This window comes from Rhinolophus hipposideros (assembly GCF_964194185.1).
Source record: "Rhinolophus hipposideros genome assembly, chromosome: 23".
Lineage (NCBI taxonomy): Eukaryota > Metazoa > Chordata > Mammalia > Chiroptera > Rhinolophidae > Rhinolophus > Rhinolophus hipposideros.
Window position 1 is genome coordinate 6197539 of NC_138069.1, and position 25678 is coordinate 6223216.

At 46.4% G+C, this 25678-nt stretch overlaps 2 protein-coding genes across 10 annotated transcripts in view; one reads left to right on the forward strand and one right to left on the reverse strand.

Moving 5' to 3' along the window:
* The window catches only part of NSD1 (nuclear receptor binding SET domain protein 1), a 153296-nt gene extending 141262 nt beyond the window's left edge, over window positions 1–12034 (reverse strand). Inside the window, exons 1-3 of one of the 9 annotated variants that reach the window (XM_081036338.1) lie at window positions 11749–12034; window positions 9701–9814; window positions 8877–8966 (exon numbers count right to left, since the gene is read on the reverse strand). In XM_081036338.1, the coding sequence (XP_080892464.1) occupies window positions 8877–8966; window positions 9701–9730 (120 nt within the window). In that variant the 5' untranslated portion in view covers window positions 9731–9814; window positions 11749–12034. Of the gene's footprint in view, window positions 1–8876; window positions 9815–10666; window positions 10725–10859; window positions 10898–10942; window positions 11238–11748 lie in introns of those variants that run through there. The other 8 variants (XM_081036337.1, XM_081036336.1, XM_081036339.1 and 5 more) reach the window with 8 other exon arrangements.
* A 12394-nt stretch (window positions 12035–24428) lies between these two features.
* LOC308491376 (transcription factor BTF3-like) lies at window positions 24429–24917 on the forward strand (the record flags this gene model as incomplete). Its single annotated transcript, XM_081034870.1, has 1 exon — window positions 24429–24917. The coding sequence occupies one exon, from the start codon at window positions 24429–24431 to the stop codon at window positions 24915–24917; it is 489 nt and encodes a 162-aa protein (XP_080890996.1).
* Window positions 24918–25678: the final 761 nt, after the last annotated feature.

Here is a 25678-nt window from a genome sequence, read left to right on the forward strand (position 1 = left end):
AATGCTTACGTGCATGGTTGTTCACGTTCAGCAAAAGAATATTTAAATTAAAAATGTCGCATACACTTATACAATAGAACACTATCCAGTTGTAAAAAAGAATGTGAAAACTATGTTCTAAAATGGAAAGATTTCAATGATATATTTTTTAAAAAAGTAAAGATTAAGGGTACATAACAATCCACTACCTTTGTCATAAAAAATGATGGGAAGAGGCCACAGGAATTGAAGTGTTAACTGAGCAAAGTACAAGGGTGCTTCACTGGTTACCTTTCTATATTTTGATACCTCTTCAAAAATTAAATTTGAAAAAAGTCCATTAGTTCAGCTTAAAAGTGAAAAGTGGTTCATTACAGTAGACACTTGTATACTTAAGCTAATTCTCCTTTAATTAAACTATTCATTTCTTGTTGTGTGGATGTGGTAACCAGTCCCCTGGATGGCCCCCAATGGTTCCCACCTCATGGTATTCAGGCCCTTGTGTAGTCCCTTCCCAAACTGTGTCCCCCTTGGATGTTCCTGCTTGGTCCCTCCTCCTCTCTTAGTTCATTTACTCTGGGGGAAGTCAGGAACAAAATGAGCAGCCCTATGGAAAGGCTCACATGGCAAGGAACTGAGGCTTCCTATAGCCAGCAGCCACGAGTGAGCCATCTCTGACAGGGATCTTACAGCCTTCAGATGCCTGCAGTTCTAGTGCCATCTCAATTGCAGCCTCATGAGACTCTGAGCCAGAACCACCCAGCTAAGCCACTCCCTGATTCCTAATCCTCTGACAATGTTTGTTTTAGGCTGCTAAATTTGAATGTAATGTGTTAGGCAGAATAGATAACTGATACAGAGGAAAACATTCCTTCCACAGCTCTAAGAATTTATGTTTTCAACAAGGATATTAAAGGAACTATAAAAATTATCACCAGCATAGTACTAGATATTAAAATCCCTATTAAATCAATAAGACTGTAGCAGATATTCAAATTTTTACAAGTCTATAAAATTCTATATCAAATATATAGAAGCATAATAAGCAATGATCAATTTAAAAAAAAAAAAAAAATCACTCCAAACCACAGATCTGGCTATACTGAAAATGAAACTTCAGCTGTACAACTACAGAAAATCATTAACTAAAATAAAAAACAGATTGAGAATATTTATACCCAACGAGATAAAAGGATAAGCTATAAAACATTAAAATCCAAACAGATAAGTCAGCAAAGCATATAGACACAAAGGTCAAAGGAAAAATATAAACAGTAAACTAAACAGAAATCATTTTTGATAATCAAGTTGTATTAATTAAAGCAACCTGTGGTAGAATTACATACCTATTTAATAAAGAAAAAAACATCAATGCTACAAAAATTGGCTTTGTTATCCAAGTGTGGCAAATGCTAGACCCATACACTACTTAGATCTGTGCAAAATGGTATAATCCTTTTGGAAAGCCATACAGAAAAAAAGGAGGTACATCAAGAGATACAAAAAATTTAACCCATTGCCCTGGTAATTCCACTATCAACAGTTTGTCCTTAGGAAAGAGTTCCACACACATTACTATGAAATTAGTAAGGGACCTATCAAGACTTTACTTATAATTCTAGTGTACTCAACCAAAGAACTAATTTCAGTGGTTTAATTACGTGCACTACTATATAACACTTCTGCCACAAAGCTCTACTATGTTAAAAAGAAAAGCACTTTAAATGTAGAACTTTATTACTTCTCTCCAACTGCTCTGCAATTCTTTATAGATCATGGCATGGTGAAGTGTTGTTCCTTGATATACTAATTATAAAAATAATAACTGAACCAACTACAATGTTAAAGATATGACTTTGAATGTAAAATTCCAATGACAATTACATGACATCAATGTCTGTTATTTTTACTGGGTACAGATATAACCTGTACATCACCTACTTTCACCAGGGATTTCAACAGTTCCAATTACAATATCAAGAAAAATTAGATGGGTCACTTGGCTCACTTGCTTAGAGTGCAGTGCTCTTAACACCAAGGTTGCCGGTTCAATTCCCACATGGGCCAGTGAGCTGTGCCCTCCACAACTAAAGGGAAAACAATGACTTGACTTGGAGCTGATGGGTCGGGGGGGGGGGGATCACACTGTTCCCCAATATAAATTTTTAAAAAAGAGAAATTAGAAATGACAAGGGGAATATACTCTCATAATTTACAAAGAAAGACAACCTTCAGACTCTTACTAGTATATTAGGGGATATCATATAACCAGTAATTATTTTTAATTTAATCCAAAATGGATTTTATCCTTCCAGCAATCTTTAACAGAATATTATGGCATTTTACATAAGGTCACTGGAGATGTGGAAAGAACTTTAGAAGCCTTAATAAAGAAATTTCAACTAATACCAGGAACAAACACTAATATTTGCTTCAATTTATTAAAGGGAAACCTGAATAAGATTGGTGTATTATAGCAATGTCAAATCAATGTCCTAGCTGTGATATTAGATGTTTTTGTAAAACATTACCATTGCAAAACGAGACAAAATATACAAGGGATCTCTCTGGATTCTTAAAACTGTGTGTGGATCTATATTTACCCCAATAAAAATTTCAATAAAAAGAAAAAAAAGAATGGAGATGTATGCTCATAAAACAAGATGTCCTTAACATATTAACCAAGATATCGAATAAAACATCTATTAGGCCACTTGTGCTACCAAAAGATTTACAAAGAAAATTCTAATAGAGTATCAACAGTGCAAACGAGGGAGTATGTGAGGGGTGACAGAAATAAGAAGACTTTTACATTCTATTTTTTAATTTGACTTTGTAACCACGAATATTAATTACTTTTCTAACTAAAAAGATTCATGACAATTTCTTCAAAAGGCTGCATTTGAGATCATTTGAAAAATTTCAGGAACAACTGTTACTTGAAAATCAAACCCACAACCAGAAAAAGAGACGGGTCTCCTTTCAATGGGCTTCCCAGAAGGTGGAAATGAAACATTTATATCCCTAACAAAATACAAGCAACAAAAAGCAACAACGTAATAAAGTTACACTACTTAATAGTTAGGGTACAGAAAGATACTGATCCTACTGCACAAATTAAATACTCCTAATTATCGAACAAAAATGGATCAAATTCCCAATTATTAAACAAAAATAAACTGTCAACAGTTTAATGTCCTTATCAATTAGCAAAAAAAGAGTTTTGAATAGAGACAAAATTAAAAATGCAAAGATGTTTCTCAAAATTCACAGCTCTTTCAAATTGTATTTGGCTCTTGGCATATAATAGGCATCACTTAATGAGCTCCTTCCGAACTAGTTGCTTCAAATAAATTATCTTTTGCACCCTCTCAAGCAACCTTGCACGTTAGGTATCAGCCCTAATTTAGAAATAAGGAACTGGGCCTCACAGAGATTAAAGGATCTTCTCCAAATAAACAGGTAGCACAGTATACACTGAGATGGGTCCAACATAAAATCATTACGATTTAATATACTTAATTAGGAGATTGAAAGTGAGAAGCTAGAGAAAAATTAACGCTTGAGATATTAGGGAGCTCAAGTTCAAAGGCCTTAGAAATTGAGTGCATAAGGAGATGAAGGCAAAAAACACCTCTTAAATTTTGAAATTTGGTCCATTGAAGATGAGAGCCAAGATTCCATCCATCATCTTCCTAATCTAAAATTTAGCCCCCTCATCTCTGTAATAGCACCATTCATTCTTTTCCTCAATAAATATGAGTGTCTAATACAAAGAAGGCACCATGCTACACATTGTTAAGATGCAAAGATGAAATCAGACCAGGAAGATGAAGGCCTGAGCCAGGGGACAGTATGAAGCAAGGCACCACTAACAATCTAGGATGATCTGGGTACAGCATATGATTTGGAAAAGTCAGGACGGGGGTCCTATCTACCGAAGGACATAGAATTTGGGCTTTATTTGGTAGGCAAATGAGGAGAGGAATAAGGCATTAAAGATAAATCAGAGACCTAGTATTTCTCATTTTCAAGGTCAAATGTAACTTTGTATAAGATAGACTGGAGAGAAAAATTGTATGAAGATTAGTGATAAAGACCTCATAGTAGAATGGGAATGAAAAGACTGAAGGGATATGTATTATTTAGAAGTAACATAAAAACTCAACTCTATAGCATGGCATACAAGGCCTATCTTTATCTCCTGACCACCCCACTCTTCCCAGATTTCCATCAAAGAATTTCTTGAAACCTGTATATGCCATTCCGTTACATACAGCATGTCTCTTCTCAAATTATATACAACCCCTCTGCGAAGTTCGTCCTGATTACTCCAGGCATGCCTCCTCCACACTCATACAGTACTGCATCGATAACACCTACCAGACCACTTAGCATTCTGTATTGTCATTATTGACACTTGTCTTCCCCACACAGTCAAGTTCCTTAAGAACACAGACTTTCTTTTTATACCAGCAGTGCCTAGCATGGAGGAGGCAGGCATTCAATGTGCTTTGATCATGCAAATGAATAAGTGACTCCATCGTTTCCTGCCTTGAAATGAACAGGAGGATGATGCCATCATTAACACAGAAGGAAATGCATGTTTGGCAATAAAAGAGAAGCTTGGTTGGCAATTAGAATTTCTTGGTCTGATGCTCAGAAATCAAGTCGAGAGTTTCCACACAGCACAGTGGCAGCAAAATGAATCAATGAAAGTGGATGGGACTGCAGAGAATTAAGGAAAGAGGAAAGGAAGAGAGGAAGCAATCAAAAGACACGTGTGCTCCAATGTTCACTGCAGCTCTATTTACGGTGGCCAAGACACGGAAACAACGAAAATGTCCTTCGAAAGATGAAAGGATAAAGAAGTTGTGGTATATATATACAATGGAATACCACTCGGCGGTAAGATGAGATAGTACCATTTGTAACAACATGGATGGATCTTGAGACTATAATGCTAAGCGAAATAAGCCTGACAGAAAAAATAGAGAACCACATGATTTCACTGATATGTGGTATATAAAACTCAAAAGAACAAGACAAATGAAGAAACAAAAACTCATAGATACAGACAATAGTCTAGGGGTACCAGAGAGTAATGGGGGGGAGGCTCTAGAAGAGGGTAAACGGGGTCTACTATATGTCTAATATATGGTGATGGAAAGAGAACTGACTCTGGATGGTGAACACACAATGTGAGATATAGATAATGTATTACAGAATTGTACACCTGAAGTCTATGTAACTTTACAATTGTCACCCCAATAAGCTTTAATTTAAAAAAAAAGAACTATTTAAAGTAGTGGTGAAAATACTGCAAATCTACTAGGATAAGTATGGAAGTGTCATTTGTGACTTATCAAAGAACAGCTTCAGTGGAGTGGAGGACATAGAAGCCAATCCAGAGAGCTTTAAGCAGAGGTAAATGAAGCAGACACTTCTTTCAAGAAATTCACCAGTACGGGTGGCCAGATGGCTCAGTTGCTGCCTGCGAGCTCTCAAACAAGGTTGCTGGTTCAATTCCCTCATGGGTTGGTGGGCTGCGCCCCCTGCAACTAAAGATTGAAAACAGGAACTGGACTTGGAGCTGAGCTGCGCCCTCCGCAACTGGATTGAAGGACAACGACTTGAAGCTGACGGGCCCTGGAGAAACACACTGTTTCCCAACATAAACTTAAAAAAAGAAAAAAGAACTTCACCACTAAAGGGGAAAGATAATTGGAGGGTTGTAAGATAGAAGAAGGTTCTTTTAGAATAGGAGGATGTCATCTTGTTTTTAGGCATAAAATGTGATGCAGTAGAGAGGTAGAGAATAAACATCCCAGAAGGAAAGAGTAATGAATAAAACAAGGTCCTCCAACATGGAGGAAGTTGGATAGCACAACCTGAGAGGTGTGGACAGGATCAATTTTCTTCCAAGAGAGAAAAGGAGGGAGTAGAGAATTGCTGGGAAGATGAGGAGAGAACCCCTAAGGAATTGTTTTTTGGCTCAGTCACCAACATGACAAGCATTAGACATCATCTACACTTCTCTCTCTCCTTCATTCTTCAAATCCAGGCTCCATTTTTCCTCCAATCCACGCCATCCCCAAAGGGCTGTCAATTTCCCCCTTTGAAATAATCTTGATGGATTTACCCCTTTTTGTACTGCTAACTCTGTTCAAGTATAAATTCTCCATAAAATATCTAAGTGAGGTAGAAAACAACTGCGGCACATCAGCCTCGTAAGAAAACCAGGAGTTACTTCAGGCCCAGGAAAGTGTCAGAGACCTTCAGAAGTCACTCAAGAATGCCAAGAGTACTCAGATAATTCCATGATTTCAAGGTTTTCAGTCTTCTCTCCAATAATCTCAAGTGCCTTGAAGGCTGACCTATGTCTTCTATGACATCTCTTTGTACTAAAAGGCTATGAAGAGACCCAGAGACAACACAGAGCAAAGCACTTAATAAACTATGGTATCACCTGTTTAAACTTGGAGCTCTGGGGACCAACCTTGCTTCAAGATTTTACCCAGCACACAAAGTACTGTGCACTATACGTACACTGGCAGAAATGAGAAGGTATCAACCCCATTAAATATAAAAGCAACAGGTCAGAATTATTAAGCATAATGATGATCATATAATGACATCACTGTATGCAAACCAAATAACTGAAGAGCACATGAGGGTAAACTGCTCATTCATGACAGGAGGCAAACAGTGTGCTTATAGCTAGATATACAAAACAACAGACAATACGATCTTGAATTATGTGTCTTTCTCTAATTCCAGACATGAGGTTTACAACCCTAATAACTACTCTTACTCTCGCCAAGAGAATCTTTATTCTATCACAATATTACAGACAGACTAGAAGAAAAACAGCATTTGCTAGAGATTTTGCAAAATTTCCAGCTCTGAGCACAGGACCTAATACAGAGTAAGTGTGCTATACCCGCAGCTTCAATGAATCAACTGAACAGTCTGAATACATCAATAGTGTGTGGCTATATACGATTTTATATAACTTTCCCAAGCTATATTGTTCAGCTAAATTTCCATTCTGAGATTGACTTCATGTTCTTAAATCCTCAGATAAAAAATATCAAAGGCAAAAATCAAAGCAATAGTTCAACTTTGACCCGAAGGCCTAAAAGAATAAATTAAAGATACTTGTTTCTTCAAGCCGATAGTCTTTTAACAATTTAGATTTTTTGCCTGAAAAAAATGTTTCTACACTTATACAAGTTTGCTAACTCTCATTTTAAATACATAACATACTGTCTATAGGCTCCAATATTTTCAATTGTTTTTAACAAAACCAATATTCCACCAATATCTCTTTGATGAGAATCAAACAGATTTCTACCTCTACTTGTATGCTTCTAAAGAAACATCTAGGAGTAGCCGGTTAGCTCAGTTGATTAGAGCCTGGTGCTGATAGCACCAAGGTGCCGCCGGTTCGATCCCCGTGTGGAAAACCACTGTGAGCTGTGTCCTCCTTAAAAAATAAATAAATAAAAAAGAAACATCTATCTCCACTGTTAGATCTACGTTTTCATGTAAATACAAAGACAAAACTATGTATGTGTGCATAAAATCAATTTCAACGTGAACGCAAGAAAATGGATTCGTCTGAGCTGCCAATAGGTTGTTGCCAATATAGCCTATTCACCTTAAAAAATATCTAGCACAATACAGACTCCAAGTAACTACCAAAACAAAATGTTTAAATCTACAACTGCCGAGCTAAGAAACCAAGAAATATTAAAGCATATTTAAGATACGAATCAATAGAAACAAAAGCGACACACCCACATTCTCCTTTTGTAACTTTAAAGAACAGCAGGGCTATATGGTAAAGTGACTATTTAATGCCACAAAACAATCACCACACACGCTAAAATTCTGTCTGGTTAAATCTTTACATAGTATTTCAGAAGCATTTGTTGGGGGTAGGGATGGGAGGAATCCTCTTTGGTGACATTACAGCTGACAATGACAGGGTGTCTGGGCAGAAACAATCTCAGAACCAAATATTTAAAGCTGAAAGGAACGATTTTAACAATCAAACAGTTTCAGATTTTAAAGGTGATGAAAGTGAGTCTAAAGGAAGTCAACTAATCACTTAGGTAACTAGAGACAGTTGAGAAATTCTGCCTAAGATCACATAAAAAAGAATTTTATCACTTTAAACACCCTCTATTACACAGCACTACTGAATAACTCAAATTATTTTTTTTCCATTTCTACACATGTACACACATACGATATATATACATACCTAGATATACATACATACACACATTTATACTTCAAAATTAGAAACTAGGAAAAGTTCAAGAGCCTACTGACAGTGGCAGTTACCTAAAGCATACCATGCTGTACCTTCACAACAGGTAGTTCAGAAAAATTAGTCTAATTTAATTTTGGACTGCTGTCTCATCTTAGTTACTTCCAATTTTTGCCCAAATTGCACTTCAACCTGCAGCAAGAGTCACCCAAAAAAATAAGCCATGCCTTATGTGAAAACAGGACTCCAAGTAATTAGTTGGTTCACTTCTACTCAAGATACCAGCAAGCCGACACTCACTTAAAAAAAAATAAAGCTAAATAATGTACACCTCCATCTTGGAAAATTAAATCTGAACTAAATCAAAAACACTTAAAAGTTTAACTCTTAGCCAGTCCTCAAAGGAGAGTTAATTGGGAAAATCTAAAAAGAACCAAACTCGTACAATAGAGATAAATTTAAAAATCAAAGTAAAAGTTCCCCAAAAAGCTTATCATTAGCAATAGGCTTTCAGCTGTGAACTGATAAACCAAAAATCAATTAGTTATGTTTCCTTTTAAGTTGCCTGTATATATACATTTATGTGTATATTTAAGTTGTACCAAAAACTGCTTACAAATGGCAATTCCTGTGAAGTAGATGATGATGAAGTTCCAGGTAATTCTAGCATGTTTCCTAATGTACTGGTACTGGACTCTGGATCATCCTGAAAAGATAAATTTATTGAGTTTAATTGCTCTTCTATGGTAACGTTTGTATCTCCTAGTGAAAAGGGGGCTGGGAGAAGGGCTGCTTTTTCATTGCTGCCGTCCACTTCATTTCTTTGCTTATTTTTCTGTGTTTCAGTTTGAGGAGCTAATGGCAAGAATGGCGATTTGACTGCACCGTGTCTACTCTCTGGTGTGCTGTCTTGTTCATTTCCCATGGCCACGTCTACACCATTCTCTGATTTAGGCTCATAATTGCAGGTGGCATTGGTCTGAGTGTCCTCAAAGATCTCCTCTATACTCTCATCCTCTGTGACTGGCTGTTCTGGGTCCATTTCAGAATCTACATCGTCCACACAAGTAAAACTCTCAAAGTGCAGAAAGCCATTCTTGATAGTCTTTGTTACTTTTACCTGGAGTTCGGGGGAGTTATTACAAGAGGGTTCCTGTTTCATAGCAAGTGCTGTTGGACCACCAGGACTCAAGGAAGTGCAAACAATTGGCGACTGAGCTCTTGAATCACTTTTTTCAGGGCCTTGAAAGGATTCTGATCCATCAGCAGACCCATTTAAATACTCTACATTGATCATGGAGGCCAAATCCTGTAGTTTCCGCAGTGGAATGTAACAAGATGGAGAATCTTGTCCATAAGCATTTTGGGATGTTCCACTGGCAGTCGATAACTGCATAGTACACCCATTAAGTGGCTCAGAAAAATTGGATTGACCATTACCGAAAGGGCTGTCCTTGTCTTCAGGGGCATCTAAATTCACTGGATTGGAAAAGGGCAGCAGACAATTTCTTCTAGGTAGTTCACAGGTCTGATCCATCCTGGGCCAGCATCAACCTGGAATCCAAAAACAGAAATTAATCTGAGTTAATAGGCCATTTGACTCTTATCTTCAAAATGGCAGCCATTTCTCAAGGCCTAGTGGCCTCGATTCCTTCCTGCTGCACTTCCATGGGCGGAAAAGTTCCCCAGCCGAGGATGGAAAAATGGCCTCGGAGAGGCTCCACAAACTCCATCTTCCCGGAGGTGGGCAGATCTTGCCACATGGAAACAACCCGTTCCTTTTTCCTGCACTGCAGACTGGTGGACAGTTGGGCTGAACTAAAATTGAAATCCCTTTGGCAGTCGAAATTCCCAAATCTCAAACAGGAATTGTCTTCCTCCTCCTCCGCTGGGGGTCCAGCGGCCGGATTTCCCCGTGAGGTTCGGAGGGTCGGGGGGTGGGGGGTCCCGGACGCTGCACAAAAAAGGTTACCCCCCTTCCCGGCTCGCTCGAGCGCAGCGGTCACAATAGCGCTGCACCCTGCGCCCAGCCGGCGCCAGAGCCTTTACGGCGGCCGTCCCCAGGCCACAGGCCAGTCGGCAGGAGCGGGTGCACCCCGAAGCTCGCCTTCCTGACTGCAGGCCGGCTCGGTCCGCGGCTGCAGGGCCCAGAGGCCAGGACGCAGCAGTGGGAGAAACGGAGGCAGCCGGTGAAGCCGAGTCAGGGCGGCAGCGGCAGCAGCAGCAGCTGCTGCTACAGCTTGACAAACATGGCTGCTGCCGACGCCGCCGCCGCCTGCCCGGGCCGCGCTCCTTCCCGCAGCCACGGCAGCACCTCCTGGCCGAGCCGATCACACTCATCAATATTCAGCAGCAAGCAAAGTTTGCTGCGGGGGGGCGGCGGCCCCGCATCCCCCGGCCGGCTACCTGAGGGGAAGCAGAGGCCGAGGTGTGCACGACAGGCCGGCGGGGCACGGGCCGCGCCGGGAGGAAGTTCGCGGCGGCCGGGCGGGCTAGGCCTGAGCCCGACTGGTAGTGACGGAGGGGGAGGGGGCCCGCGGCTGCAACGCCGCGGGCCACCAACACCGCGCTGCGCCCGGCCCTCCCCTGCGCCCCTCACCTCACGGCCACCACCATCTTCCCCGCCCGGCCGCCTCCTCCCTCCTCGCGCCTGCCCGCCGCCCACCCCACCGCACTAGTTACCGTGCCCCGTGCCCCCTCCCGGGCCGGCTGGGGGGAGGGGGTGACCCTCATAACACTGGGGCGCGAGCGGAGGGGTGGGGAGAGAGCGAAGGCGCTCGCCGTGCCCCCCTCCCCCCGCGTCTCTCTTCAGGGGAGAAGGCAGCGAGCGCGACCTGCCCCGGCCTAGTCCGCCGCCGCCTCCTCCTCCTCCTCCTCACACCCCCACCGCGCGCGCCCCCGTGGCGGCGCGTGCGACCGAGCGCCTCGCGCCGGCCCGCGTGCTGCTGGCCCGGAGTGCGCGCGCACCCCTGCCCCCACCGCGCGCGCGCGCGCGCCCCCTCGCCTCACTCTTCGGGGTTCAGGGCGGGTGAAGTCAGGCTCGCGAGCGCGCCGCCCAATCAGCGGAGCCGCCGCTGCCGCCCCCTCCCCTCCCCCTGCGCACCCGCTCGCGGCCCGGGCCTACGGGCGGCCCGGCAGCCCGGGCGGGGCCTGAGGCGGACTCCCTAGGGACCTCGCGCGCCTCCCCGGAGAGTCGGGGCCTGCGAGCGTCGTGGGTGGCACTCCGGTCCCCTCACCTACCTCGGGGCGCTGGGCTGGCCCCGAGCTGCACACGACTCCAGCACCCTACCTGTCTTGAGCCCCAACCCCGGCGGCACCTGGCCCGGCTGAGGCCTGTCCGACCGCCCCGCCAGCCTCGCTCGGGCCCGCGTCAGTCCCGGCCTCCATCTTAGGTTACAGCCCGGGCTCCCCATCCACTGGGCACCTGTCCTCAGCCCGCTCGGCTCGGCCCGAGGCCAAGACAACCCCCCTCCTACCGCGGCTCTCACCTGGGGGCTCGGGCTGGGGTCTTCGAGGCCTCAGGCCCCGAGCAGGCACGACCGCAGGTGAACCCCCTGCCCGGCCGCACCCCAAACCCACACCACCATCCCCACCACAGACCAAGCTGAGCAGGAAACAAAATGGAGGCAGCAGCTCGGGTCTGCCTCCCTGAGCCCAGCCTGTGCAGCCCCAGGGCTCCCTCCTGCCGCAGGCCCGACGCCCGCGAGGCAGGGGACTGGCTCGTCCCGGGCGCCGCAAGCAGCCGCCCTAGAGCAGCGCAGACAGGCCGGGCACTCGGCCCTGCGGGCCCCACAGCCCCTCACCCACCACCCCTGCCCTTCCCCCTCCCCCCATTCTCCCTCCCCCCAGCCCGGCCTTGCGGGGTGAGCGGCTACCGGGAGCCGGGTCGGGTCGGGTTACCCGCCCGGGCACTGCCCGCCCCGCCGTGGCCTCGGCGGGGGTATGCGGCCGGGCGACCCCCGCGCTGAGCCCACCCCCGGCCCCCGAGCCGGACCGCAGCCTGACGGCGCGCCCGCACCTCGCCGAGCGGCCCCCGCCCAGTGAGGCCGAGTCCCCAGCCCGGGCACTGCCGGGACGAAGCTCCCTCACCACCCCGGGCCCAGGGGTCCTCGCCGCCTCGGGCGGGGCGAGGGGAACGCTGGGGGAGGGGTCCACTAATCCCTGCACCGCCTCCCGCGCCTAGTCTGGGTCTGGGCCTGGCACCGGGGCTCGGGCCGCGGGCGCAGGCGGGCACCGGTCGGGGTGTGCGCGCGGGGCAGGGGACGCGGGCCCGGGGCCCGAAGGGGCCGCGCCTCGCACCGCGGACGCTGCAGTTCTCAGCACCCAGGCAGATGGCCCTCTCGTGCCACCGCCGCCCGGCGCAGGCCGCCTGCTCCACAGCCTCGCTCCCCGAGGAGCGCGCGCCTCGCCCCTGCGGGCCGAGCAGCGGGACCCCGGCGGAACTGCGCTGTGAGGGCGGACCGCCGTGCCGGCCCCGCGAAGACTGCTGGCCTAATCCCCGGCCTGGGGCTCTCTGTTCTCCGGTGCCTCGGACCTCGAGGCCTGCACCCAGGCCCCCAGCGCTCTGCAGCACCGGCCTTGCACGGCCATGGCGCGTTCAGTCATCCAAGACTGCATTAGGGCAGGTCGAGGAACCCAAGCCCAGGTTGACCCCACGACTCCAGGTGCCCTCGCCCAGGCCCTTCCCCCAACCTGCTCCGAGCCCCTCTTCCCCTAGGCTTGCTTCCGGGCAAAAAGCTCACCTTGGCAGCTAGCTGGTCCCTAGAGTGCTAAGTGCATCCTCGCTGTTCAGAGAAAACCACGATGGATCGCCACAGAAAATTCCACCTCCTCCAGAAAGCCTTCAGTGATTAAAGTTAACTCCATCTCAAAAGCTGAGCACCGCCCTCGAGAGCCACGTGACTACCATCCCTCCCAGGGCTTAGTAAATGTACATAATTATTGCCCCAGTGGAGCGTTTACCCATAGCCCTTCTATCTGTTAACCGTGAGCCCACCTGGGGAAAAGGCCACTTTTGGCATTGCCCTCCATGGCATCCTCACGGAGCTCCCTACACTCCATCCTTCAGACTTTTCCGACCTTAACCCTGAGGCCAGAGACCGGCCCCAGTAGGCAGTAGGTTTGGAGCTCAGGATGCCTCTAGCCTCCTGCTCTCCATGGCTCTGGGTCCAGGCGTGAAAGCACACTAGCGGATCTTAGCACACTGTAAATGCTGGGATGCAGGCCCTGCCAAGACAGCAAGCAGGTTTTCTCAGATGGAAGGTGCCCCACTGAAACCTGAGTGATGAGGATGGCACTGATTCCCCCAGAAGACCTCCTATTGAAGAGAATGAGGTACATTGAAGGTTCCCAGGAGCAAAGTCAGGTTGGCAGTGTTTTGTGTGCTAGGACCAGCCAGAGTAGAGCTGGGTCTACACCCCAGGGTCCCGCCCTACAGGGACCAGCCCTTTGTTCTGCTAAGGAGTCACTCCCGCTAACCTCTTCTAGGCAGTTCAGTAAGGAAACTCTGAGTGGTTCCTTTTTCACACCTAATAATTTCAGCCAATCGTTTCTGACTGACGATTACCCCCTGCCAATTGCCAACTCATCAAGATTCCTCTCAACCCTTTACTTTCCCACAGACTGACTGTCCTGAGGGCCTGGGAGCTGCTACTATATATGTAGCCTTGAGCCAGTCACTAACTACCCCAAGCCTCAGTTTCCTCACCTGCAGCTTCCAATGCACAGGGCCCTGGGAGGATCCTGTAAGGTAAAGGTAAGTGCTAGGGGCCTGTACAGACTAAGCACTCGATGAATGCTTCATTCAGAGACTATTTCCTGCATTCCAAGCAGTGTGCTGGGTGCTAGGGAAATAAAGGATAAGATGCTTGCCTCAGGAAGCCCCAGGCCTCAGGAAAACACAGTTAAATAAAGGTGCTAAGGTGTGAAGAGGGGCTGGAACAATGGTTCCTCCCAGGCTGACCCCGCATGGAAGAGGAGTGGGGCATACGGGGACAAGCAGCTGGGGATGAACAGGTCAATGACTGGTCTCAGGAGAAACCTCTTGGACTTCCCTGGGGTGACCTCAGTGGGCCCTTCCTGCCTCTTGGAGTAGAACTTGGCTTCAGAGGTCTCAACCCCAGCAGCCCCCTCGGGAGCCTCCCCATCAAGCAGGCCCTAGTCAGGCACCTCACACATGCCAGCACTGGGCTGAGGGGACCTGCAGGGCCACGTACTTTTCACATGGCTACTGAAGTGGGGAAAGAAGGCTCTGTCCTGCCCTCCTCATCTCAGCTCGGAGACCCTTTCTGGGCCTCCCATCCTTAAGACAGAGATTGGAATCAATAAATACTTGCTGAGTCTGTGCTGTGAACTGGGCACTTGCCATGCAGTTCTTCCTTTAACATTTTAGGGCCGTATGAAGAACTGAGGTCCAAAAGATTAAGCCCTTTTATAAGGCCTCAGAGCCCTAACTGTCACCTGGTGTGATTGGCCTAATATCCATTGCTCTTAGCCAGCACATCTTCCAACACGGTGAGAAGGCCCAGCACAGGGACTTGCCTACAGGAGCTCAGGAATTTGAGTATTGGGCAAAGTAAAATTACCTTAGCCTCAGTTTCCTCATCTTTAAAGTATGGTTACTGAGAATTCCTACCCTGCTGACATAGATACCTGTGGAGACATTTAGCCAGCATACAGTGATCCCTTTTTTCTTAAAACTACCCCACTTTCATTCATGAATTCAGCAGATACTTATTGAGCTCCCCCTCACAGCCTTGTGGGTGGGAAGACAGGTAAGTAATAGGGAGAAAGCTGAGCACAGAGAGAAACCAGAAGTCTAGAGGAGCTGAGAAGGCCTCAGGAGCAGTCAGGGAAAGCCTCCAGGAGTGGCATCCAGAGGGAGTCCTGAGGGACATGCAGAAATAGCCAGGAAAGGAGGGGATGAGGTAGAGGTTCTAGCAGAAGAGCCCAAAGAAATACCAGGCTTTGGAGAAACTGACCACAGTTCAGTGTGGCCAGAGGATAGTGGTGGGGCACAGAGTACAGAAAGAGCCTCAAGCAAGGATGGGGAAGGCACAGGGGCCTGTCCCTGCAGGGCCTTGTTGCTCAAATTAGGCTTGACCTAACTTGGTCAATTTAGGCTTTATCTGGAAGGCAATAGGGAGCCAAGAAAAGTTAAGGAGCAAGTTCAGGCCTGCATCTCTGCAGTGGAAAGCTTGCTCTAGAAGTGCCAGAAGAGATAGATCTCACCTCTGGAAACAATCCTGGCTAGCGCCTGGCCAATGGGATAGGCCAGGATTGTCTTGTTCCAATAACAGTTGTGGCTTCTTTCTGTGCCAGCTACTCTCCACGACACCCTCTGATTTAATGCTGAGATGGGCACCATTGTTATCCCTATTTTCTGAAGAGGAAGTGTCACCTACTCTGAGCCCAACTCCCAGTGCAAGTTCTCTGTCCTCACTAGACAAGGAGCAGCTTCGATTTCCAACTAAACAGCCAGGTCTTGGGACAGGCATGGAGGCCTTTGGTAATTAATCCCAAATGGTGATGAACACCACACCATCTCTTCTGATGGGTCCAAGAACTGTTTCCTTCCTCTCCCTCTCACCCAGGGGTTTCCCCAGAACCGGATCAGGCTTCAACTTAAAAGCAAGGAATGCATGGCCACATCTGAAACCATATGGCCCTCCAGCAATGTTTATTTCCTGCCCAAAATACCATGTTTCTGTCTGCTGACCTGACCCTGCAGCCTAAGCCCCAGCCCCAAGGACTCAAGGTTCCACCTTCAGGTGTTCTTTCTCTCATACATTCTCTTTGGAAAAGCCTCTGTGTGGTGTACACTAATCTCTGCCCTCATCACTTCCTGGCTTTGCAGTCTACTCACTGTCCCAGGATAGGCCACATTCCATCCAGCCTTGTGCTCATGATGATCCCTCTGCCTTTCCTCCTAACTGTCTTATAAACTACTCATCCTTCAGGGCCCAGGTTAGAAGACTCCTCCTCCTGGAAGTTTTCCCTGATCCCAACCCTGTGGGCACTCATTTTTCCCGAATGAGCCCCTGCTATTGGCTTCCCAATCTGGTCAAGTCAGTTGGTGAACCCCTTACAAGACTCAGGGCTTATGCTTCTCTGCCCTTCATTCAGTGACCAAGCCCAGGACCTTGAGGCTCAAAGTAAGTTCTGGGGAAACATTTCCTAATGTCGATCTATCTCCTCCCCTCCTCTCCTACAGACAGAAGAATTGTGTTTTGATTATGGACCAAACAGGTTGTGCAGAACTTAAACTCTCCCTAACAGGATTTGGGGGTGTTTGGAAAAGACACAGGCCTCTGTGCCAGGCTGCACTTTCAGAAAATTGTAAGAGAACCTATTGAATCTAGAGTCAGATAGACGTGGGGTCGAAGCACAGTCAGGCCACTTTTCAGGCAGTCCCTTGCCCTCCCTCAGCCTCACAAATAGGGTGATTGTGCAGATTAATATGTGAATGTGGGCAGGTCCTGGCACTAGGCACTGCCCAGAGCAGCTGCCTACTGGACATGTCCTTCAGGATGCCACCGGGCTCCTCCACCCAACATATCATTCTTCCCTCCCCCACCCCCAACCTGTGCCTTCTCTGGGTGTCTGATTTTGTTAGATTCACTGTCAGCTTCCAACCAAGCGTTCTGAACATATTGATTCCTAGGGGAGGAGGGGAAAATAAGAGAACGCTGGGCTATGGGAGGGAGGGGAATGCATTATGGAAAGAGGGAGGTCTGCAGCCTGTGGCCAGGAGAGTGGCTGCACTTTCTGCCTAAGGGTTACCATTTTACATTCACCCACTCATTGTCTCCCTGCAAGGAGAGGATATTACCCTATTTTATAGATGAAAACCAAAGCTGAGAAAGGAGCCTGTGAAAGGTCCTGCTCTGGAAAGTGGTGGAGTGGCACGGAATTTATACCCAGTAGTCGCTCAACAAATACTAAAGGGAGTCAAGTAAGATAAAAGCAGAGATGAGACTCTAGCTTAAGGGCTTAACAAAGCAGATGGACTTCTAATTTTCTGATCAAGAGCCCCTTTAAAGAATTTCGAGATAGTATGTATATAATCCATAACCCAGAAAGTGAGCATCTCATTTTGTTTTTAAGTCATACGTTACAAATAATAGAATGTTTGCTATACTGCATGTGCACTTTAAATACATCTTCATCAAAACTTACAGGGCTATAGATTCAGCTCTATTGATTTATAGAAAATGTCCCCCATGTGTCTAAAATGGCAAAGCCATGCCCTATCATCAAATCCCTCAGCCAACTGACTGTCAGTCAGAAAATATCTGACTCCACTTCTCAGTTACATACAACCAGCATGTTACCATGCATCCCCATGACAACCATCCCCCTGCAGAGTTCTAATTTAGGACAGAATGACAATGCCAGAGCCTTCCCCTGAGACTGGTGAGGTAAGTCCTTGGCAAGCTCTCCCAGCACCCTCTCTCCTGAGGTGTCCTGTCAGGGAAATTTATTTGGTGACACGTGGCTTTTCTCTGGCGAGACGGAAACCGTCTGAAAGGAGACCTGGAAAGAGGAGCTTTCTAGGGCAGACCACGGATTTCACATGGAAGTTAAACTTCTGGGAACTTGTTCCCTTAACTCCAGCCATGCTCAGAATAATCTGGAAAATCTTCGCATTCCCCAGGTGAAGACCTTAAGCAAAAACTGTGACTGAAAAACGTGTGGCTATGTAGAACAGGGGACAGTATTTGCCAAAGAGGGACTCGGGAGGGAGGGCTTTTTCTAAGGGCAGAACAGACTTGGTCTTGTGTAAATCATTCCATTTCAGGGCCTGTGTTTGCTCTTCCCTCTGCCTGGCAGGCTCACCTTCCAGCTTTCCCAAGGGCTTGTTCTGTCAATCAGTTCAAATGTCCCTCTTCAGACAGGCCCACCCGGCTCCTCCTTCAGTTTGAAAAAACGCCCTTTGACTCCAGATCCCTCTATCACATTTTGTTGAAGTGGCTTATAGCAGTTACCAGTCTCTGAAATGATCTGATTTTTTCCTATTTATGTCTTTATTTTCTTTTTACTGAGATAGAATCCAGATATTATAAAATTCACTCTTTTAAAGTGTATAACCCAGTAGTTTTCAATATACTTACAAAGTTGCGCCGCGATTACCGATCTAATTCCACAGCATCTTCATCACCCGAAGGAGGACCCCGTCCTTTGGCAGTCACACCTCCTTTCTCTTCCTCCCCATAGGCCCTGGCAACCACCAATCTGCTCTCTGACTCTATAGATTTACCTATGTTGGATATGTCTATAAATGGAATCATACAATATGTGGTATTTTATCTCTGGCTTCTTTTATTGAGTATTACCTTTTTCCAGATCCATCTATGTTACAGCATGTATCAGTACTGCTTCCTTTTAATGGCTGAATAATATTCCATTGTATGGATTGACCACATTTTATCAGTTGATGTCCATCAGTTGTTGGATATTTGGGTTGCTTCCATTTGGGGGCTATCACAAACAATGTTGCTACGAACATTCATGTACACAAGAGCACATTTTCATTTCTTGTGGGCATTTACCTACTGGTAGGAGTGGAATTGCTGGGTCATGTGGTAACTCCTTATTGAACTTTTTCCCCCCCTTCTTCAGCCACCCCTTCCCCCCCCACTCGGGTTCAAGCTGTTTTTCTCAGTCTAGTTGTGTAGGACACAGCTCCCTGGCCCATGCTGGTATTATGAGCCTTGCGCTCCTTCCACCCCCCCAGGCAGTCGGTCACCAGTTGTGGGAATTGAACCGGTGACCTCAGCGTTAGAAGCACGACGCTTCAACCACCTGAGCCACCACACCGCCATCCACATTGAACTTTTTGAGAGATTTTGAGGACTGGTACCAAAGTGGTTGTACCATTTTATATTCCTACCAACAATGTATGAGGGTTCCAATTTCTCCACATCCTCACCAACACTTGTTATTATCTGCCTTTTTGAGGATAACCATACTAGTGGGTGTGAAACGGTATCTCATTATGGTTTTAATTTGCATTTCCCTAATGAATAATGATGTTGAGTGCCTTTTCTTGTGTTTATTGGCCATTTGCATATCTTCTTGGGAGAAATGTCAATTCAGAATCTTTGCCCCTTTTACAAATTGGTCAATTTGTCTTGTGTTGTCGTTGAATCATAAGGGTTCTTCATGTATTGTGGATACAAGTCCTTTTTTGGATATAAGATTTACAAATATTTTCTCCCATTTTGTAGGTTGTCTTTCCACTTTCTTGATGGTATCCTTTGAAATATGAAAGTTTTTCATTTTAATGAAGTCCAATTTATCTATTTTTTCTTTTGTTGCTGTGCTTTTGGAAATATCTAAGAAACCATTGCCTGACCCCTGGTCATGAAAACTCACCCCTATGTTTCTCCTAAGAGTTGTATAGTTTAGCTCTTACATTTAGGACTTTGATCCATTTTGAGTTAATTTATGATGTGAGGTGGGGTCCAACCTCATTCTTTTACATGTGGATATCAGCAGTCTCCAGACCATTTGTTGAAAAGACTGTCTTTCCCCATTGAATGGTCTTGGCACCCTTGTCAAAAAATCAATTAACCATAAAAACATGGGTCTATTTTTTAATTCTTGATCTATTCCATTGATTGATAGGCCTATCTTTATGCCAGTGCCACACAGTCTTGATTATCTGGGGTTTTTTTTGTCCCTAACCCCACCTTTCTAGAATAGAAGTACCAAGGGGGTCAGGACTTGTTCACTGCTATGTTCCCAATGCCTAGAACGAGGCCTGGTGCAGAGTAGATGCTTGATAAATATTTTTGGCTTGAATGAGTAAATTCTTGAATGAATTTCAAGTGTTGTCGGGAAGAAGCCAGTTGAGAGGGGAAGGTTGAAGGTACAGGACCAAGAGGTCACTGAGGTCAAGGAGGTGCAGGGAGTGTGAATGGAGTCACGGGGTCATGGGCCTGGGTACAGAGGAGAAACCCCTCATCTTTTGAGACATGCAGGGAAAAGCAAGGTGGAGCCTCAACTCTGTTTTAAGTGGGAAAGGAAGGAAATTGAGGGAAGTCCCACCCAGTGCCTCTGTTTTCTTGGAGAAGTAGGAAGTGAGAGGGAAGGGAGAGGCTGTAGACTTAAAGAAGCTGAGGACAGCTGAGTGACCTTGGGGCCCTGAGCCCAGGGGTGGGCCTAACTGGTGGGCACCCTCCACTCATGATGGGATCCCCTCCAGGGTTCTGGGGGGCAAAGGGTGCCAGATGAAGGGTCAAGGGATAAAGTGCTGGAGAGGGTACATGTGAAGTCATGGCCTAGGGACCCAGGCTGGCAGAGGCAGGAAAGAAGCCACAGCGCAGAGCCCCTGACCACAGGCAACATTTCCAAACCCTCAGTGCCAGCCACCCCTGAATATACACAGGACAGTGTGCAGTCCTGGGGGGAGGTTGGGCAGGGCTACCTCCAATGGGGTGACTTCTTGAGGCTGGAATGACTCGTGGCAGCTCACCTGGCCAACACAGTTGGGGTGGGGGCAAAGGCAAGCCATGAAGTCAGTTGGGGGCAGAAATAAGGACAAGCTAAATGAGCATACATGCCTGCCCCTGGCAATGAGTTTGGCTGGTACCTGGACTTGATGTCTATACATTTTTGTCGGCAGATTTGTAATATTCTCAAGCCTTCAGGAGGTCTTGAAGATATTCTTAAAGTATATAAAGAGGATATAAAGGAGCCAAGTGGTTGAAGGTGGCTAAAATGAAGAGAGAAAACTTTTCAGAAGTCATCAGCAGCAGACTATGAAGGGCTTTGAGGCATTGGGGTTTAATTCTGCTGGCATGGGGAGTACCACGACCACATATAACACTGAGAAAGATGGCCCTGCAACTATGTGGAGGGCGAGAGTGGAAGCAGAGAGACTTACAAGGATGCTGGGGCCATGAGGGAAGAGGCAGCTGTGACTTGGACCAGGGAAATGGGGATAAAGGATGGACTAAGAGGGGTTTCAGAAGGTAGAATGAACAGCATCTGGAAACTGGATGCAAGCATGAGGGAGTATGAAGTGTCCAAGTGGGCTCCAGATTTCCAGCTGAGGTGGCTAGATGGAGGCGTCAACCATGGAGATGGGCAGACAGAAGGAACACAGCTGGGGCAGGAGTGGGAAATACATTCAGGTGTGTGTGTTTTTTGTTTTTTGTTTTAATATTTTGTGACTTTTTCAAACATACAGAAAAAGAAAAATATTAATATAACCGATACCACCTAGAGTCAATATATGTTAATACTTTGCCATATATTTTTTAAAGATTTTTTTGGAGAAGGGGAACTTTATTGGGGAACACTGTGTATTTCCAGTACTTTTTTTTTTTTTAATTGGGGAACAGTAGTGTATTTTTCCCAGGACTCCTCAGCTCCATCCAAGTCAAGTTGTTGTCCTTTCAATCTTAGTTGTGGAGGGCGCAGCTCAGCTCCAGGCCCAGTCGCCGTTGTTAGTTACAGGGAGCACAGCCTACCATTCTTTGCGGGAGTCCAACTAGCATCAACCTTGTGGTTGAGAGCCCGCACTCCAGCCAACTCAGCCATCTGGCCACCCAGGAGCTGAGTAGCAGCTCATTGACTTCATTCTAGTTGCGGAGGGCACAGCTCACTGGCCGATGTGGGAATCAAACCACACTGGGAATAGCTCGCGCTCTAACCAATTGAGCCAACCGTCTGCCCCTACTTTGCCATATTTGCTTCACAGATAAAGAGATTCATTTCTGGACCATTTCAAAGTGAATTACTGACATTCTGATGATACTTCTCACCTAAACACAGCAAACTTCTCCAAAACATGAGGACAATCTCCTACATAACCATAGCACCATCCAATAATAATTCTCTAATATCTAATGCTCTTTCCATATTAAAATCCCCTCCCTCCCAGAAAAGAAAATCAATTTCCTCAAAATGTCTTTGGTAGATGATTTTTCTGAACTACATAATCCAATCAAGGATCATATATGACATTGGTCCTTGTATCTCTTTAGTATTTCATAATGTCCCCACCTCACGTTTTCCATGACTTTTGACTTTTGAAGTGACTGAGCCGGTTATCCTGAGAAGGCCCCATGTTCTGCAGTTGGCCGATGTTTCCTGATGGTGACATTGAACCTGCTCCTCTGCCCCTGCGTTTCCTGTGAACAGCACATTAAGCCAGAGGCTTGATTAGATTTGGGTTAACTTTTTTTTTTTTTTTTTTTTTTTTTGGCAAGAATGCCTTGAAGTAAGGCAGCTGCTGGTGTCCTGGCATGTGAGGCTTGGAGAGCCGGAAGGATGTCAGGGGCTCACATGTTAGTGGTTGAACATACATGTGGTTGGAAGACATGAAGGAAGACCCAGGTGAGGGAGAGTACCTCATGGATCCTCATGAAGGAGATGGGACCTGAAGCCTTTGGTGGGGGTGGGAGCAATGAGGAGAAATCCCAGGAAGTCTATAGAGGAGACCCTCCACCCCCAGGGGTTTTCCAGAGGAATCAGTGGTAAGACAGGACTAATGAGATGATGACCACCTCAGGGCTGATAGTCAACAAAAGCCCCGCCCTGCCCTGGGCCCCTTGCTTGGAAAGTCTGTTGATGTGTTTAGAGTTGATAATAAGCCCAAGGAGACTCAGAGGCCTTGAATAATAGGGCATATCCAAAATCAAAACTGGAAGCGCAGGCTAGGATAGCCAATGGGAGGATGGAATTGATTTTAGAAGGCCTGTCTAATTAGCTGTATTAATGAGCTTAAGGCAAAGGAGAGACTAGAAAGGAGTGGGGGGGTGGGGGCTCAAATTGGTGGTATCTCCAGCTCTGCGCAGGGAGGGAGCCCTGGGGCAGCCAGGGGACTTAGGGCTATGAGGGTCCTTAGATCTCCAGGCTGGGCAGGGACTGAAGCTAAACCTACTGAGAGACTGGCTCCTGCTGCGTTCTACAGCCCAACCTATGGCAATGAGGGGTCAGAAATACCCTCACAACACCCAGTCACACACTTCTCCATGCTAACAACAGCTCCTAAGTGTGGCCTAGAACACCTTGCAAGATGAGGTCCTGCCTGCAAGTCCAGCCTCATCATCTACCCTGTTCCCCTCCTTCTCCACGCTTCAGCCCCACTGGCCTCCTTTGGTGCCTGGATGCAAAAGAACTCGTTCTGTCAGTGCTAGCCCTCTCCATAGCTCGGTGTGCCAGCCGCCTGTGTGGTGTCTGAGAGGCAGCACACTGTGAAGTTATAAGCACAGACTCAGACCCACAGACCTGGTTTGAAACCCCAGTTCTGCCACTTTACCAGCTATGTGAGCTCAGGCACGTTACAACACCTCTCTGAACCTGTATCCTCTCTGCCAAGTGGGGTTATTAAGAGTTAACGTGACTGAACTCAAGGGGTTTGCTGCTTGGGGTGTTCTATTCAGGAATGAGACAGTTATCGTTAGGCAGTTTTATTCACTTGCAGCAAGTAACGGAGACAGGGGGTTCACATCCACGGCTCTCCAAAGGGAGACTGAGCCATTGCTTATATACACTATTTGGAATTACATTTTGATTTCTTCTTTGCAGTTGCCTACACTTATTGGTTTGGGTTCCAGTGAAGCTCATCTGGTTACAGCTGCTTCTGCGAAATGCTGCGCTACATTTTAACGTTTAGCAAGTAGAAAGAACCACCCAGACCTTCAGACCCTTGTCCTATCTAACATTAATGACCTTCAAATAGTGTCTGGCACCTTGTAAGTCCTGTAATTGTTATAGTCATGATTATTGTTCTCATGAGGCTAAGAGAGGTCAAGATCCGCCTGAGCTCACAGAGCTGGTAAGTGGCAGCCTTCTAAGATGTTTTCAAGTACACCAATGTTGCATTATAAATATCCCCATCTAACTGCTGAGATTTTTCATGTTATAAATCCCATGATTTTGTATACTCTGTCCTACTAATGTTTCTATAGTTTAAATTTACCCTTGCCAGACTAAGGGAAGGGATTGTGGAGTTAGAAGACTGAAAAAGCATAGGAGCTCATCTCTGTTAGCAAGCAGTTTACGTACTAGTAAGACAATAGGAATAAAAACTAGCCTTCCCTCTTGCTGCCATCTTGCGCCCCCGCGTGTGTGCGTTTATTCTCAGTTGGTCTGCCCAAGACCCCCTGAGTGCCAACCCTAGTCCCCTGCGCGGCCCCGTGTCCTCTCCAACAAAATGAAAGAAAGTATCATGAACCAGGAGAAACTCGCCAAACTGCAGGCACAAGTGCGCATTGGTGGGAAAGGAACTGCTCGCAGAAAGAAGATGGTGGTTCACGGAACAGCTACAGCAGATGATAAAAAACTTCAGTTCTCCTTAAAGAAGTTAGGGGTAAACAATATCTCTGGTATTGAAGAGGTGAATATGTTCACAAACCAAGGAACAGTGATCCACTTTAACAACCCTAAAGTTCAAGCCTCTTTGGCAGCGAATACTTTCACCATCACAGGCCACGCGGAGACCAAGCAGCTGACAGAAATGCTACCCAACATTTTAAACCAGCTCAGTGCAGGCAGTCTGACTAGTTTAAGGAGACTGGCTGAAGCTCTGCCCAAACACTCGGGGGATGGAAAAGCACCACTTGCTACCGGAGAAGATGATGATGATGAAGTTGCATATCTTGTGGAGAATTCTGATGAGGCTTCCAAGAATGAAGCAAACTGAATTGAGTCAACTTCTGAAGAAGATGAAACTTGAAGAAGTTACTGGGACCTGCTATTTTATATTATGACTGCTTTTTAAATTTTGTTCATGGATCTGATAAAATCTCAATCTCTAATATTTTTAAGCCCAAGCCCGTTGGACACTGCAGCTCTTTTCAGTTTTTGCTTATACACAAATCATTCTTTGCAGTTAATTAAGGTGAAGAAGCTTGGGAATAAAGTTTGAAGCAAAGGTTAATAAAGTTCTTTGCCTAGTTAAAAAAAAAAAAGTAGCCTTAACACAAGGCGGTGTGAGATGAGAATTATGAGTTCCTGGAGGGTAGAAATGTCAACAATCATAAAAAATATAACCAGTGTTCTTTGGGAGCTCACCCTGTGCCAGGCACTGCCTGGGCTTTACCATCCTCACAAAAACACCATGGTTGGTATTTAGTAATTCCATTTTAGGACGAGGAACCTGAGGCTCAACAATGTTAAACACCTGTCGTAGGTCACATAATAAGCGAGGTACTTGAACTTCGTTCTGTCTTCCTCCAAACCACCACTTTGGACCAGTCATGACAGAAGGGACTGGGATGGACACACCCAGGATGTGTCACATTAACTAGCGAGAGAGAGAAGAGCAGGATTTAGCAAAAGGACACAGGGTCGTAGCAGTCGGGTCTCTGGAACCTGCCCAGGAGCCTGCCTGGGAAGCCGCCGCAAAGAGCGACTCCACGCACGTGGCCCGCACCGCCTGCCCGCCACAGCTCTGGCTTCCGC